Source organism: Bombus pyrosoma, linkage group LG6 (genome assembly GCF_014825855.1).
Source record: "Bombus pyrosoma isolate SC7728 linkage group LG6, ASM1482585v1, whole genome shotgun sequence".
NCBI classification, from domain to species: Eukaryota; Metazoa; Arthropoda; class Insecta; order Hymenoptera; family Apidae; genus Bombus; species Bombus pyrosoma.
The window spans coordinates 10607836-10624241 of NC_057775.1; the positions used below are offsets into that span (position 1 = coordinate 10607836).

The following is a 16406-nucleotide window of genomic DNA, read 5'->3' on the forward strand; positions in this document are numbered from 1 at the left end:
AAATTTACTTATTTACTGTTTCCATTTTACAGAAATGCTTACAATACATGTTTGTAAACAATTAATGTGAAACTGTTGATAAAAAATATTAATTATTACATTCTATTGTTTAAATTATATCTTTATTAAAATCCATATTAACTTCATACTAAGATAAATGAGAGCATTAACAAGTAAAAAAATAAATTTCATATAGTATGTTTATAAGAGCAAATTGTAAAGAATATCAATTCTTTTAAAAATGATTGATATAATTATCACATTTCTAATAATGTGAATATATGTATTCATGTATAATAATTAGTATTCATGCATATACATTGAATTGGATTACTGGAATATAAAGAATCTAATTGATGATGTTGTTTCTTGTCTGGTGTGAATATATGCATATATACACATAATAGTTTACTTTTTAATCTGCAGCAACTTCAAGGAAGTGCAGATTACTATGCAACATGTTTATGTGGAATGTGTAATATATTGTATGAAAGAAAATAAATAATTTGTCTTAAGAAAGGAGTTGAATACGTTGGATATGTCGCATTTGGTAAGTAATTAAATATTACTAAAATATTTGTATGATTATTTCTAACTTCAAAACATTTTCTTCTCATGTAATCGTATATTAACGAGATAGATGTTAAGATTCGCATCATAACATTTTTTAAATTGTTTATTTTTTAACATGATTTATTTTTCGCTATAATGTTATACTAACAAACATATATGTTTTTAAATTAAATTATCTGCAAGAAAATTCTTAAAAATTGGTGACGATAATTAATTGTTTACTTATTAGATTATATATTAACAATATAATCATTAACATTGAATAACAGTTCTTCTTTTTATATCCTGTCTAATGTTTACATCAAATCTTGAAACATGTTATATTTTGAGACAATCATTTAATTTTTAAATTTAATATCAACCTCATAAACACTAAAATATATACATATTATATTACAATGACATTTGTATATTATATTAACAATGACATTTGTATTAAAATTAATTTGACTTATTTTATTTCAGAATAAAAAAGAATGGGTTGTGTCAATAGTCGAACAGATATTAATGATTTACATCCAAATGTTTTTCAAGTGATGAATGTAGATGATTTAGGTAATTTAATTACACCTGGACGTTTAGAAGTTACAGAAACTGATATAATACTTTACCAACGTGGTAAACAACCTATTAAATGGCCATTACGATGTTTAAGGCGATATGGCCATGATGCAGAAATTTTTAGCTTTGAATCAGGAAGGAGGTGCTCTACAGGACCAGGCATTTATGCTTTTAAATGTCGTAGAGCTGCACATTTATTTAATCTTGTGCAAACAAATATTCAGGTTTGTTTAGTTTTTATAATATTAAATGCATATGCATTGCATTAAATGCAAAAATATGCATATGAGTATTTTTCAAATAAAATTTATTATAGGTTTGTAATAATAGTGGAGATGATACAATATCCAGAGAACTTCCAGTTGCTTCTCATTCTGGTCCTACAGTAACAAGAGTGACAATACCAGTTGAGCCTAACTATTTGGATCTCATATTAAATAGAACTAATAATCATGTGGGTCCTAGATTTGCACATAATCAACAAAACGGAGTTGGAAGATTAGATAGTGTGGGAAGTAGCACTGGTCTTATGTCATCCCAAGGAAACATAAGTTCTCCTACATCACCTCCTGTGTTACCACCGCTACCACCACCACCACCACCACCACCACCTCCACCACCACCACCACCACCATTTCCTCAACCTCATCCGTCCTCACTTTATGTGAATGAAGAAGTATTGTCTTCTCTATCATTAGAAATGGAACATAATAACAACAAAAGCCTTAGAAGCGTAATACAGAGGTAACTAAGAATATAATTATATTGTTCATATTGTTTAGTAATATCTATAATCTTGTATGTTTTTATAGATCTCGTACAGTCAGTAATTCTATATCTGATAATGGTTCAGCATCATTAGAACTGACATCTATATACAAAAGTTCAGAAGTCACTTCTCAAATTAAATCACCACTCTCAGTAGCAACTTATATGAATGTAGACATTAATACTGATATTGGTCCACTTTCTCCAAGTCATAGTATTTCTGAAGCAATGCAGTTTAAAGAAGATAAAAATGAAAACAGTGAATCTGGACATGCCTACATAAATATAAGTCCTGGTCAAGAATATGCAGAATTTCTTAGTGCCAAATCACGACCATCGCCATTGTTGTCTATTCAATCTGATGTAGAAGAAACAACAAGACATTGCTATGCTAATTTAGAACCAAGTGAAATTGAAAATTTAAGAAAAAGATTTTCTGGAGTATCTGCTCCAGAGAAATCACCTCTGCCTCCATCAACACCACCAGGTGGTTCAGGTAAAGAAGTAAATTATGCTGTATTAGATCTGGATACAAAGGATGTACCAATGAATTCACCATTAGATGGTCCTCCAAATTCTGCCACATCTCCTCCAGAATCTCCAAATAAGATACAAAAAGGGTATACTACAATAGATTTTAATAAAACAGCTGCTCTTTCTCATTCAGTCAACCCAAATCTTGTGAATGATAATGAAGGTTCAAGGAAAACACGTCACAATTCTACAATTAGTGATTTAGCAGCCTCTGGTAGACGTAGTTCATCTATAAGTGAATAATATATTTTTTGTTTCCTGACTGTGCCTACATAATAAATATTTGTAGCATTTTATAAAAAATATGAAATAATACGCTTTCCTTTTTTATTGAATTCTAATATTGAATACTATAAAACCAAAGAAGAAATATTAAATTAGTTCGTATAGTTTTTGTACACTTATTTTGTATAATATTAAACAAATGAAATTTTTTAGTGCGTAAAAATACAACACATTTAATTAAAAAATCGTATTTCACGATTTGTTCTACAATTTATTATTCATTTGGTAGCATTTAGTTTTGTATAATGTACACAAAGGACATCACAGTATTTTTAAAGAATAAGTCATTTTCCAAGTGCTATTAGTATGCACAAAGGAAAAATCTCTTTTATATGTATAATATACAAATGTGTTTATAAAACATTGTACGTAAAATGATTTTTCAAATTGACTATTGTAGAGAAATTGGAAGCAGAAGTGCTCTAATTTTCCTGTATCATAGGAATTGATGAGGCTCAAATAGACTAACTGAAATGAGAGTTTATGACGTGATAATATAACAGGATGATGATAAAAGAATATATCATTTTAAATGGCTACTTTTAAAGTAGTCAATTAAAATTTAACTATGGCCATAATTTGGAGTGATTTTGATATAAATGATAGATATTTATAGTAAAACATTGCATATGTGTGTGTGTATATATATACATATTACACAGCACAGGTATTATATATACAGGTATATATATATATATACACATACAGAAACACAGATGTATATGGAGACTAGTATATAATATTATAGCTCTTTAGAAAAATGTTTTTAAAGTACACAATTTTAATAATACATTATCATGTTCTATCTAGAATTTGATATATTTTATAATTATTTGCCTTATAAATTGTATATATATATATATATAATATAATATTATATTATATTATATTATATATACATGAAAGTTGATTAAAATATGTTTCTTTTACACAATTAATCCGTAATAAGAACTTTGATTGTAATATATTTAAGATATATGTTGTTATAAATTGTATATATATATGAAAGTTGATTAAAATGTGTTTCTTTTACAAAATTAAGAGAAATAGTTCAATTTGTAATAAAAACTTTAATTGTACTACATATATTTAAGATATATGTGTGACATAATATATCACTCATTTTTATTCAGTAGATAAAAATATGATTTTTGTGTATTGATTAATTTTAAAACTGATGACTTTTTAAATATACACAAACAGTGTTTTCTATCTATATACATTTCTTTATGAGTAATGTTAATATTCTTATAATAATTTTGTTAAAATTAAAAAAATTTCAATATTATTTGCTTGAAATGTAATTTAGTGTTAGTAATTTGATTTTTCTGGATTATATTATTTTTTATAATTTTATTTTCTAAAAACGTCTAATATATGTGTTTAAAATCTTTAAAGTGTATAAAAATACTTTCTTACTAAAGATATATTTATCACACATTTATTATATGCTTCTATACAATATTTTGCATATTTATAGTTCAATAAAAAAATATTAATCATTGTTAGGCTATTTCTATCATGCTCATACCATAACATTTAGTTAAACATAACTGTTATTATCATATTTGTTATTTGCTAATTAGATTTAAATATGAAATTACTAAAAAGATGTTAAGATTGTTTTAATACCTAGTATATATTTTAAATCTTAATTTTGCATTGCACTATATTTACTGCACAGTTTTGTCAGCCTTCTTTTATCATAAGTATTAATACAAATGTTTAGAAGAAGTGAATGAAACTAGAATAACAAGTATGGTGCATTGCTAAGTTTAATATTAAAAACATAATTTTTTTATATTGAATATTGTCAAAAAATATAACATCACATATTTACAATATACAATAATATTTACAATATACATAACACACACATCTGAAAATATAATTAATTAAAATCATTTATTTTTTACAAGCATATAAACATGTTTAATGAATAGAAATGTTACAATGTTCTTAAATGCTATTCTGAGAAACTGATTATTCATTGAATACGTTAGACACTTTTACTTCTAGAAAGAATGTTGCATGTTATAAGTAATTTTAAATACATATTATAGTAACATGATATTAGAAAAAGATGTAATAAAAGATTGCGTGATTACACGTAACTACATGTTATCTCATAATATTGACATATTCACTGCCATAGTTTAACATCTATTAAGGAAACAAGTATAACTTTTCATATGGATTTAAAATAATTATTGCTAATACTTCATATTATGTTTCGTCGTATTATGAAGGAAATAAAACTTTGTTACAGTTACTGATAATCATACATATTTTGTATGAATAGATAATGGTAGTGAATAAATTGATATAAAATAGTAAAATATTCTGCTTTGTTATATAATAATTTTGTATGAGAATATATTTGACTACATACATAGATCTTATATTATCATTTAATATATGATTTGAATGCAGAGTGCACTTATATCCTTGAACACATTAAGAGCTTTATGTTCAAAATGTAATAGTAAATAAGAAAAGGCAGGCTGACCCATATAGAAGAATATATGTTTTCATAGTCATATAGGATTACACATATAGAAACTACTTCAATAAATAACTACACATGTATTCACTTTAAATTTTAAATAACCAGATCTAAAGAGTCAAAGAGCTTCTATTTTTATTTTTATTTATTAGATTCAAAAGCATGCTTGTATCATTCTCTTAATTCATAAGCTTTCTTTTCACAAATATTGTTCTTAAAGATATTTGAAAATATTATATTGTTAAAAGTTTGTTACATTTAAATGAAGCAAGTGATTTAATATACATTATTAACTTTATACATAGAATATATAAATATATAAGTGGTAAAAGACAACATTACATTATAAGTTGTATTTTCTTTCAATCTTTCAAGTTGTAACTAATTAAACTTGTTATGTGTTAAGTTGGATTTTTCTTGAATTTAATGCTTTCAATGTAATTAGAGGAGTATTATGCAAACTAAAATATAATACATTTGAAACTTTTCCCTTTTTTTTTTATCTAAATATGATGAAAATAAAAAAGAAGCTGTAAATAAAGAATGAATGTAACCTTTTGAAATTACTTTGTAGATATACATGTGTATAAACTTAAAATATAATGAACTTTACACCATTATATTAAATGATAGTGCTGATATGGAATAAAGACTATGGATATATATGAAGTTAAATTTATCGTTTAGGATACTTATATATTGGCAATAGTTCAATCTAATGACTCATAGAATGACAATGCAACATAAAATTACATTAAATTTTATGTTTTAATGCATATTTTACAATTAAACTCCAGTCTTAAGTTTAAAATGTTTCTTATAAAAAGTTAGATATTTTACATCATTAGTAAGGAAAAGAAAGAGAAGAGGGATATAGCCAAGAATGGATGAACAAAATGTTTTCATAATTCTAATATATTTGAAATAATATTTTTTGAGAATACTATAAGGTGCCAAAAATAATTTGTTTCATTATGTGTGAAATAAATTTTGAAGTACAATAAATTCTAGTATAATGTACTAAAAAAATTGTATGTTCATAAAAATAATTAAATCATTGTTTCATTTTTTGTATGTGATATAAATGTATCATAAAGCTATATATCGAATACGTTATATGAATGTTTCATTGCACTTGATACAATTAATACTTTTATATTATTGCAAAGATAAAAACTCGTTCTTATTTTTAAATATGACAGTATTATATGATCAATGGTCAATGATCACAGTTTATTAGTTTTGAAGAAGTTATAATTCATTGTTTAATATTATTAATCAATCTAGAAATACTATATAATAAAAATGTTTTTGGATGCTAATGCAACATTTCTTAATTTACATTTCAAAGGTAAATAAATTAAACATATATAAATTTATTACATATGTTTTGTTTGAAAAAGGAAAGTTAAATATTCTGTAACTGTTTATTGCATGCAACAAATATTATTCATTAACCATCAAACAAAGACCAACAAAATTTGTTGAAATAATAAACATGATCCAATCCTTCATTAATTCTTAAAACAAAGAGAACGTTGCATTAGACATTTCAAACAGTAAATGAATGAAAGAAAGGAATCAACTTTTTTACAGCAATTTATAAAATTGTGCAATGTCGGATTTTATCACAATGCATTGACAAAAGATTATAAGTAAGTGTGGCGCAACGACAAATTGGGCAAGCACGCTGAATGTGCAATTACTGAATGTAACGGCTGTGAAATATTTTAATTCTTCGACTGTCATTTTATAGCCATATGGAAAAATGATTCGTAATTGTTTTATCCATTATTTCATAGTAATCCACTTCCCAAATTTTAACTTTGTTTCAACTAATTGCTATTTATTTGAATAAAATATAGCTGTCCCTATTTTTAATTAATAATATGAGAGTCGGAAAATTAACAGCATACATTATTAAGATGAAACATTGCTTTCCATGCTTTTTTATATTTTAAACCAATTAGAGGATATGAAATTAGTATTTTTCTTAAATAAAAAAGTTATGTTTGTATGCATTTTACATTAAATATAAAGTAATTTTGAATCACGTATTTTAAAGTCGTTACGCAACTTTTGTTTACATGTATTGCGTTATATTTACTATAAAACTTTGTTTAAACGAATATTAACTAAAAATTGTTTTATACATAATTGTATATAAGTAACTATAAAAACATGATTATTTTATTATTTCTTTTTTTTAATTTTTTATGTATGATTTATAATGTATACAAAATATATAATGTTATTTTAATTAATCTATTATTACTTTTTTAAGTAATATTGTAAGATAATAAATTAACCATAAAGTTAAAGGCATATTTAATAAGGCAATATTTAAATTGATATTATTCCTTTATTTAGAATATAATGTTTTGATATCACACAAATCTTTAGAAGGCACTTTTATCCACAGCCAAAAATTATGGCATTTACATACATATGTATATATCATTTTTAATTATATTTGTCCCAGTTTTACATATTTGAATACTAGACAGTCTTGAGCAACAAGCAAATACTACTACTTATAATTGAAAAACAAAGAAGAATATGTACATGTGAATTACAATATTATGTAAGAATCTATTTTAAATTTTTCTTTTCCTGCGCTGTGGACCCCGTATAACTCGGAATTCATATAACATGGAACGTATCTCTCGCGTTATAAGGGGTCCCATTGTATGTACCAAAATTAATAAAAAAATTATATAATTTTATTAGATAATATATTTTAGTACTTAAATTTTATAGAAAAATATTTTATTAAGCCGCATGAAAAAATAACAGTCATATAGTTGATATTCTCAAAATTATCATACAGAGACTATACAAACATAAAATATTGTCTGTAGTATTACGGATATAATGTTCTAATACAGTCATTTATTTCAAAATTTGAACATTTTCAATAACAATAATTTTGAAATATATTTTTATATAAATATATATTTATTAAATATCCATATCAATATAAAAATGAATAACAATATAATCATCAGATTAATTGACTTTCGATTTTTTGACGAAATTCAAGATTTTATTACAAATTATGTTTCGATAAAAATAAAGGAAGCTTAATTCGATTGACCATGAATTCAGCAGTCTATTAATAAAAATAGATATAAAGAAATAATTAAGCAGCGAGCTGACGACGTCTACTCAATTCGTGATCTATTAAAATAGAAATATCAGGATGGCGATGAAAAATCGTCGTGCAATAGTTGACTGTTTGACTTGGGTCTGCGCCTGCTTTTAACAACAGACGTACTGCATTAACAAAGCCACTTTCGGCGGCTACTTGGAGGGCAGTCAATCCTTCTACGTTCAATTTCTCTAACTGTGCAAGGGGTGATGTAACCAACAAAGAAACGGTTTGATGAAAACCTCTTGCAGAGGCTAAATGCAACGGTGTATTACCACCAGCATCTTGTATACTAGGATCTTCTCCATGTTCCAACAGTTTCGCAACCATGTCAGCATAATTTTTTCTAGAGGCAATGTGCAATGGAGTTTCACCATAACGCGACATTATACCGGTTGGCGTGTGAGATATAAGTAAAAACGCGGTGTTTAAAGCACCGCACTCGAGGCACTCGTGTAAAGGAGTTTCTCCTCTATCATTCTTCAGTGATGGATCCGCGCCAGCAGCCAACAACGTTTCGATCAATGATTCGATTTCAGTTCTATGATTGTTGTCTGTAATAAGAAAAATTATTTTTATTTATTTATTACAAAAAATAAAAATAATTGGGAATAAATAGATGTAAAGATTACCTTTGGTATTTAAATATACATATAATTTTAATATAATAATAATTGTTTAAATTTATTTCTTATTTATTAATTAAGGTAATTTTTAAGTATAATTTTTTTAAATATTAAGAAATATGTTGTTATTTAACAAAATACTTTTTAATAATAAAAAAAGTAATGCTTTAGTTTATCTGAATGCACATGAAATTCATACCAAAAATAGTGGAGGAAGCTAAAATATGAAGTGCGCTGCGACCTTGATGGTCCTTTGCATTAACAGGACCAGCGCGTGCTAATAAATCAAGCGTTTCTAAAGCTGCTTCAAAATTATGATGTAAATTTTTTGATCCTTGTGCGTGAGCTAATTGGCGTGTTAATATGTGTAGCGCGGTTAAACCACCGCCAGCTTCTTTCACGCCTGACGGGCAACCATATTTCAGGAGTTCTCCTACAAATTGTAATACATTTCCTGGTCCTCCATTTAAAATCACTCTGTGAAGCGCCGTCTCACCACGAGGGGAACGCACAGCTGGATCGCATCCGTTCGCAAGTAGTAAACTACGAAAGTTGGAAATAATCGTTTTTTATTTTCGATTGTTCTGTATCTATCAAATTGCAATGTTATTACTGGTAAAAATAGGTTGTAAATAAATTTAATTTCAATAAAAATTACGATGTTAATTAAAGATAACAATACAAATAATTTGTCAATACTGAAATCCTACGTTATAGAACAATAGACTTTTAAGTCTGCTGCGTTCTTTAAATTATTTTTGATCCAATCGTATTTCTTTATCGTTAAACAATTTCTTAATTTTGAAGAAGACATAAAGGAAGAGTTATTAATGTGAAAAGAATCCCAAAATAAATGATGTGCTGATAAATGTATTGCTAAATTCATTTCAAATATAATGCTAAAGAATATTTTAAAACATTAGAAATTTTATGATACGATTTAGAAGTCGTTTTAATATTATTCGAAAAAAAATGGATAGTAAGTAGAATATTTTTACATTTCACGTGCAAATTATATTTCTGCGCATATTTGTTCGTGTTAGTACTACAGAATTACGTGAAATTCTTTCGGGAATATTATATCTTTGAACATCTGGTAACAACATGGCAAGAAAGATATTGAGGAAAACCATATAAACAAGAACATTTTCGTGGTTATTAACAAGTTTGATGGTAAAATTCATTAAGAATGATTCACGTATTCATTTACCTCGATCGTAATAATTCCGATGTTTGGATACTTTTTACGACGTCAACATATTTCCCCACTAAAATTCAGTGGGCAAAATTAGAATTCAGTAAAGTCGACAAAATTAGATCGCTGTATTTACTATAGGAAATATTTGAATCTTTTTTCTTCTGTTTAAAAGAATTATATTTTATGTAAGTTTAATATTTGATAGTAATATGGAATGTTAAAGTAATAATTCGTATACATAGGAAAGTAATAAAAGAAATGTGAAAATAATTAATAACAAGGAACTTTTAAATTAATTTTTTCAAGAACAAATTTATTATGATCAAAAAAAAGGTAAGCACTATTTATATTTTTAGTTGTATTTATTTAAAACATACTTATATATAGACATTAAACAAAATAAGTAATACTAAAAAATATTTCGAAGACCGAGAAAAATAATATATATAGCCATTGCACCTTTACATTTTTAGATATAACCCTCAAACTCAAATGAAAAGACTAAATGTATATACACCTGTGTCAATATCAAAAAATTGAAATATAATTTTAATAAAATTTCAGCAAATTTAAAAAAAATGTATACTTACTAATAATTATTAGGTATAATTTCGAAACTTTCAAATTAAATTTTTCAGAACTGTAGCTCACAATTATATCATTAGTATATACTTGTATATGTTTAACAAAAATCTTATTTAAAAATATAAAACAACTTTAACTTTTAACTTGTACAATTTATTGAAGAAATTTCTTACCTGAGAATAGGAAAACAATGGTTCGTAGCGGCTACTAACAGGGGTGGATCACCTGAAACATTCCAATCCGGTTCGTCCAGGTTTTGTACAGAGTCACTGGCCAGAAGTGCCGCAACGCACTTGGCGTCCCCAGCACGTACAGCTTCGTGAAAATTCAATTCACTTTCGGGATCATATATTTCCTCAACGTCTTTTTGATGAACCACATCTTCTAACGATCCATTAGAAATTTCATAATTGTTTGAAAAATCGCTCGTTTCCATAGTAATATTATCGATAGAATTCTGCAGTTCTTCTAACTTAAAATTATCCTCAGAAGAAAAATCGGTTCCACGTGTTTCCGACGTTGCATCTTGAGAATCACACTCAGTAAAAAACGCATCAACTTTCATTGATACGAGCGAATTTGAATCTGGTAATACACTTGATTCACAGTCTTTTAACACTTCGTTTCTAATTTCATCAATATTTTTTGCATTTTCATTATCTTCATTGCTAATTGAAGTATTTTCATTTTTCTCTGGAAATTCAGCATCTTCGATATTTTTACATTCTACGGTATCTTTAACTTTCTGTTCGAGCAATTCTGACGTAGAAAGCGCCAGTTTTTCTTGATTAACAAGGATTTTTTCTTGTTCCTGACCACTTGTTGCATGCTTCATCATTGCAGAATCAAATTCGGTGCTTTCCTCGCGCGTTGCTTGTTCTTTCTTGTTGTGCACTACTTTACTGACTACTGTGCCTGTCTTCTTCTCTATGTTCTGTTCCTGTGATATGAGTTCGTTTGTATAAGCAGCAGTCATTCTGATGATAGTTGCTCGCCTTTTAATTGAACCTGATTCTCTGGTAATTGGCTTGACGCCTTTTAAGAGGAAGATAGCCCCACACCGTGATCTACTTTACTGCAGTCATTGCTGTGTTCTGTTTTTTCTCGTTTTTAATACACCTGTTTGTTCATTGATCTTTCGGTACGGTGTAATTGTCTACCATACGATCGAGATATCGGTCGGTGAATAAAAATTATAAATCTCTGTACGTGAATCGAGTGTGGAAACAACTCATAAAACAGACCAACGAATCGCAAATACGTGACTGAAAATCAAATGAGTCTGCTTACGAAGCGTCGCTATGGATCTCTTTGCTTCCCCTCTCCTTCTGCTAAACATCCCCACCTTTACTCTTTACCCCACTTCTCAAAACCCCCTGCGGTGCATTCAAGGAATTTATTGTAGATTAACATACTGAAAAATTGGATCACAATCATGATATATATTCCTTTTTATTTCTACAGCTTTATGCGTTTTAGACAATCACGAATATTGTTTTATCTATCTGCTTCCCTTTCTCATTAATAAAGCGTTAATAGTGCAAGGATTTTTACTTATCAAAATAATTAACATTTTTAGTTTTCAAAGTAACATTTTACCATTCATCACTTTCCTTACATTACGTTAATATGCAGAGAATTTTATTTTTATTTATGCTGTTATATGAAAATAAATAATTTTAATTTAATTATGCAAAAATCGAATACATGGAGAAACTACAACAATACATAATTTTAGCTTTAATGACGTAAACTAATTAGAATATGTAATATCATCGTTAACTCATTTTTTATGATTTCATATATACATCGCGGAACATAATTTTACTTTTCATTCACATTTCCAGAAAGATAATTATTTTTTTTAAATCTTCAAATGTTATATCAAAAAGTATTAAAATATATCAATAATATATCAAATATTACTTATATACCAACAATTTGTTTTTTGTCTATTATTCAATATTTCGAAATTATGCAAATCAATTACTTACAGTTAATTTACTTTGATCAAAAAACAGGTTTTACAAAGAATGCATTTAGGATATTTTTCGCTTAGAAAAATAAAAAGGTTACTTCGCGAAAATGCGTACAAAACATTTTTTGAAATGATCCGTTCGTTATCTGTAAATATATTCACGGTGATATATGTACGTGTGTTATTATATATTATATAAAAAGTCCATGAGAGTCACATTTATTTTAATTTCATGCAAAAACCTCATTTTTAGGTTCTTGTTTAAAATTGTGCAAATAGGATTTGCATACGTATACATGTATATATAGTCTTCTTTTTTGTTACTAATCTCCTAACTATAATTTTGCTTTACTTCCTAAAACCACCTCTCACTCATTGCCAAATATTGTAAGTATATATATCTATGTGTCTAGACTTCTTAAGACTGCAAATGTTCCTTAGTATGCCCAACATTTTCTTGTATACATAAATTATATAAAAGTTCTACTAGCCCTGTGTGCAACATCTTACATTTAAGAGTATGTAATCAACTTATCGTGATGATTCTATTTTTGTTATTATAATGTGAAGGAGATTTTAGGAAGCAATATATGATTTAAATTACAACATCATGGAAGAGATATAGTGTGGCCATAAACTAAAATATTAAATAGTGATACAGACTGATCCAGATGCACTTAGGACCAAGAATATGTATATATATATACACCTTGAACATTTAAAAAATATAGGAACTATAAATGTATATTAATAATAATGTTTTCTCCATCTCTAGTCTATCACTGTATAAATATTTACTGACTAAAATTTTGTACAAAAAAAATTAAACAGGTTGTTCTAGAAATGTTTGAAATGTACATTAATATCTTAATTACTTAAAGTAGCACTTTTGTGCTAAGAAATATCACAGGTATCTTCAAATATGTACATATTTCGAAAGGCTAGAAAAAGTTTGCCACAAAAGAGCTTAATTGATAAAATAACATAAAAAAATGATGGTCATACACATATCAAATAAAGAATATACATCGTTTTATTTGTTGTGATATCTAGAAACAGATTTGGATTTGGCGGACTATGATCTCTAGAATCAGATCGCCGTTTATTACAAAGTTTCTCTTTAGTATAATCGCTTCTACTATGAGAACGGCTACGAGATGATGATCGCGAATGCTTGCTTCTTGATCTTGACCTCGAACGTGAGCGAGACCGTGACCTTGATTGCGATTTTGACCGTGAATAAGACCTGGAGTGGGATCTAAAATATATATTATATTAAAATCACGATTATATTGAAACTGCCTACAATTTCGGATTTTATTGCTTTTCTCTATCAAGTACATGTATTTATTTATGTCAATAGTATCAAATTTTCTACTTTTTCTATGAATGTAGCGTAGTATATCTTATACAAAATTTCAAGAGATTTATGGAATAATTGGGCTTGCAAAAATTGCGACAAGTACCCAGGAAAACTATCATAGTTTACTTCATACTCTGATAAAAGTAAAAATTACAGAAATATTAATATACTACTATAGTTTGTAAAATGGATCTTCATATTTTATAATATTTTCTGTCTTTTCTTTTGCTTAAATGTCAATATATAAGTATATATATATTATATTAATAAAATTAATTTAAATTGCTAAATATTACAAATAAAATGCTATATTAATTTTAAAACCAATTATATCTATTTTGTTCCATTATTATTTTAGTTATGTACCGTCTTTAATAGCTGTTTGTAGTAGAAAGTTGTAGAGTACGTAATAGCAATACCAGAAAGAAGAGAACAGATGAGTACTTATAGAGATGAAATCATATAGATATGTCAGGTATATGGACGAAGAGTGGCTAGATGAGATGACTCACAGTTTATCTTTTAGTGACCATTAGATCTATTATAATAATTTGGCAAAGATAATAAGACGAAGGAAGAATATCAGAGATACCAGTAGTGCTGATGCGCAAAAACTTTCAGTCTAAGGTGATCTCAGTGGTCGTTAGAAGTATCGCAGTATGCAGAACTAGCCACTCCATCGGCCGTGTTTTCCTCTTTTGCTTGTAGTATGCAGAAAGAAACCAGAGAAATGTGGATATTCTATGCTGTAACTACGTAGTATCACAAAGTGAACCCAAGGCGAATCTGATGAGAATCTCAGTAGCAACACGTTTCTCTTACGTATGCCTGTTCAGCGGGGTCTGCTATAAAAATGTCAATATTATATCGATATTGTTCTTGATAATGAAAGCACTTTGGTATAGTATGTAAAATTCTAATATACAAAATTATTTCGTATTTTATTTGTTACATAGACCAAACATAAAAAAAATAATTTCTTTTAATTAATATATATTAAAGTTTATCTTCTAATATAAATATTCTATTATAAAATGTAACTTACTAAACATTAAAATATATTAAAAAACCCAAACCTTATATAAAATTCATTATTACAAATTACTTTCATTGTACATTTAAGCATATATTTGTTAAATCAAATTCTGCATATATTTCTTGCTTACTTGTCTAATGGTTTTTTGCATGCCATAAAGTTTATATGAAGTGAATATGTTCTATACTTACCTTTTCTTACGAGTATTTCTATGTCGTTGACAATTTCTAGCATAGTGACCTCTTTCACCACATTCGTAACACCTATCTTCAGGATGAAATAGTTTGCCTACACCTCTTCTGAAATAACTTCTATCTCTTAATCTTCTCCCATTAGATGCTTCCACACGAGCTCGTCTTCCACATATAGTTCTCCCATCAAGTCCTCTTATTGCATCTTCTGCATCTCTAGCATCTTCAAATTCCACAAAAGCAAATCCAGGTGGGTTTCTAGCTACCCACACATTCCTTAAAGATCCATAATAAGAGAAAGCATCTTCCAATTCTCGTCTTGTTGCACCATTTCCTAAGTTTCCTACATAGACTTTACAATCTGAAGGGTATCTTGGCATCTGAAAAATATATTTTAATAATTTAATACTGAATATATATAAACAATTTCCTTTATTGTTTACTTAATAATGTATTTTAGACAATTAATGAATTTAATTTGTATGCTTTAATGATTTAACTACGACTGTAATATCTATTAATAATATTAAAAAGTATTAAAAGTCATAGCAGTCCTAAAGACTCAGACATTTGTAAACAATATATTATTTCTTTCTACGGAATATTTAATTTCTTTAAAAAATAAAGTATAACATATTCAACAAAATTATACCTTGTTCATTGTTGATTAATTTATTGAGCACGAACATACAACGATATAATATACAAAATTTTCAATTTTTCATATTGAAGAAAAAAATTGCATGTCAAGCGCGTCAATTTTTTACATTTAGTATTTCGCTGAAATGTAAGGGTTGATTAAAGTCTGGTTTCTATTTAAAAATATAGATGTAAACGATGAAAAATATGGAACTAACTGATATAATTACATATTTCTGTTATAATTTAAATATAATATAGATATAACTTCCTTTTTTCTGTTGTTTTTCAAACAAATAAAACAGATATTGAAAAGACTTAACATTTCCCAATTAAATTATTTCACGTATGTACAATGTTAATAGCACAATATTTTAATGATTTCGATTTTACTATTGGTAGAACTGAAATC

General features: G+C 27.1%; 3 protein-coding genes across 6 annotated transcripts; 1 reads left to right on the top strand and 2 right to left on the bottom strand.

Moving 5' to 3' along the window:
- Nucleotides 1-75: 75 nt before the first annotated feature.
- LOC122568643 (tripartite motif-containing protein 66-like) lies at nt 76-3474 on the top strand. 2 transcript variants are annotated; one of them, XM_043728603.1, is made up of 5 exons: nt 76-550; nt 1039-1358; nt 1451-1878; nt 1947-2398; nt 2465-3474. In XM_043728603.1, exons 2-5 carry the CDS (start codon nt 1050-1052, stop codon nt 2677-2679), a joined length of 1404 nt encoding a protein of 467 aa, XP_043584538.1. In that variant the 5' UTR covers nt 76-550; nt 1039-1049; the 3' UTR covers nt 2680-3474. The 2 variants fall into 2 exon arrangements, with proteins under 2 accessions (XP_043584538.1, XP_043584537.1); XM_043728602.1 differs by having other exon boundaries at nt 1947-3474.
- Nucleotides 3475-7539: 4065 nt separating this feature from the next.
- Nucleotides 7540-13385, bottom strand: LOC122568055 (ankyrin-1-like). Its single transcript, XM_043727367.1, has 3 exons — nt 10961-13385; nt 9204-9547; nt 7540-8932 (listed from the first exon to the last, which is right to left on the bottom strand). The coding sequence occupies exons 1-3, from the start codon at nt 11761-11763 to the stop codon at nt 8370-8372; spliced, it is 1710 nt and encodes a 569-aa protein (XP_043583302.1). The 5' UTR covers nt 11764-13385; the 3' UTR covers nt 7540-8369.
- Nucleotides 13386-13535: 150 nt separating this feature from the next.
- Nucleotides 13536-16175, bottom strand: LOC122568060 (serine/arginine-rich splicing factor 7-like). Of its 3 annotated transcripts, none has more exons than XM_043727375.1 (3): nt 16008-16175; nt 15356-15735; nt 13536-14023 (listed from the first exon to the last, which is right to left on the bottom strand). In XM_043727375.1, the coding sequence occupies exons 1-3, from the start codon at nt 16014-16016 to the stop codon at nt 13765-13767; spliced, it is 648 nt and encodes a 215-aa protein (XP_043583310.1). In that variant the 5' UTR covers nt 16017-16175; the 3' UTR covers nt 13536-13764. The 3 variants fall into 3 exon arrangements, with proteins under 3 accessions (XP_043583310.1, XP_043583312.1, XP_043583311.1); XM_043727377.1 differs by lacking the exon at nt 13536-14023 and adding an exon at nt 14030-14970; XM_043727376.1 differs by lacking the exon at nt 13536-14023 and adding an exon at nt 14030-14973.
- Between the last annotated feature and the right edge of the window lie 231 nt (nt 16176-16406).

What these genes read in the sequence shown, in the direction of transcription:
- LOC122568643 (XM_043728602.1), top strand. Translation starts at nt 1,050, where the DNA reads ATGGGTTGTGTCAATAGTCGAACAGATATTAATGATTTACATCCAAAT. An exon ending in TTGTGCAAACAAATATTCAG is followed by an intron (nt 1,359 to 1,450) that starts GTTTGTTTAGTT and finishes AATTTATTATAG; the next exon opens with GTTTGTAATAATAGTGGAGA. An exon ending in CTTAGAAGCGTAATACAGAG is followed by an intron (nt 1,879 to 1,946) that starts GTAACTAAGAAT and finishes ATGTTTTTATAG; the next exon opens with ATCTCGTACAGTCAGTAATT.
- LOC122568055 (XM_043727367.1), bottom strand. Translation starts at nt 11,763, where the DNA reads ATGACTGCTGCTTATACAAACGAACTCATATCACAGGAACAGAACATA. An exon ending in CATTGTTTTCCTATTCTCAG is followed by an intron (nt 9,548 to 10,960) that starts GTAAGAAATTTC and finishes CAACTTTCGTAG; the next exon opens with TTTACTACTTGCGAACGGAT. An exon ending in AGCTTCCTCCACTATTTTTG is followed by an intron (nt 8,933 to 9,203) that starts GTATGAATTTCA and finishes TTCTTATTACAG; the next exon opens with ACAACAATCATAGAACTGAA.
- LOC122568060 (XM_043727375.1), bottom strand. An exon ending in AGAAATACTCGTAAGAAAAG is followed by an intron (nt 14,024 to 15,355) that starts GTAAGTATAGAA and finishes TATATATTTTAG; the next exon opens with ATCCCACTCCAGGTCTTATT.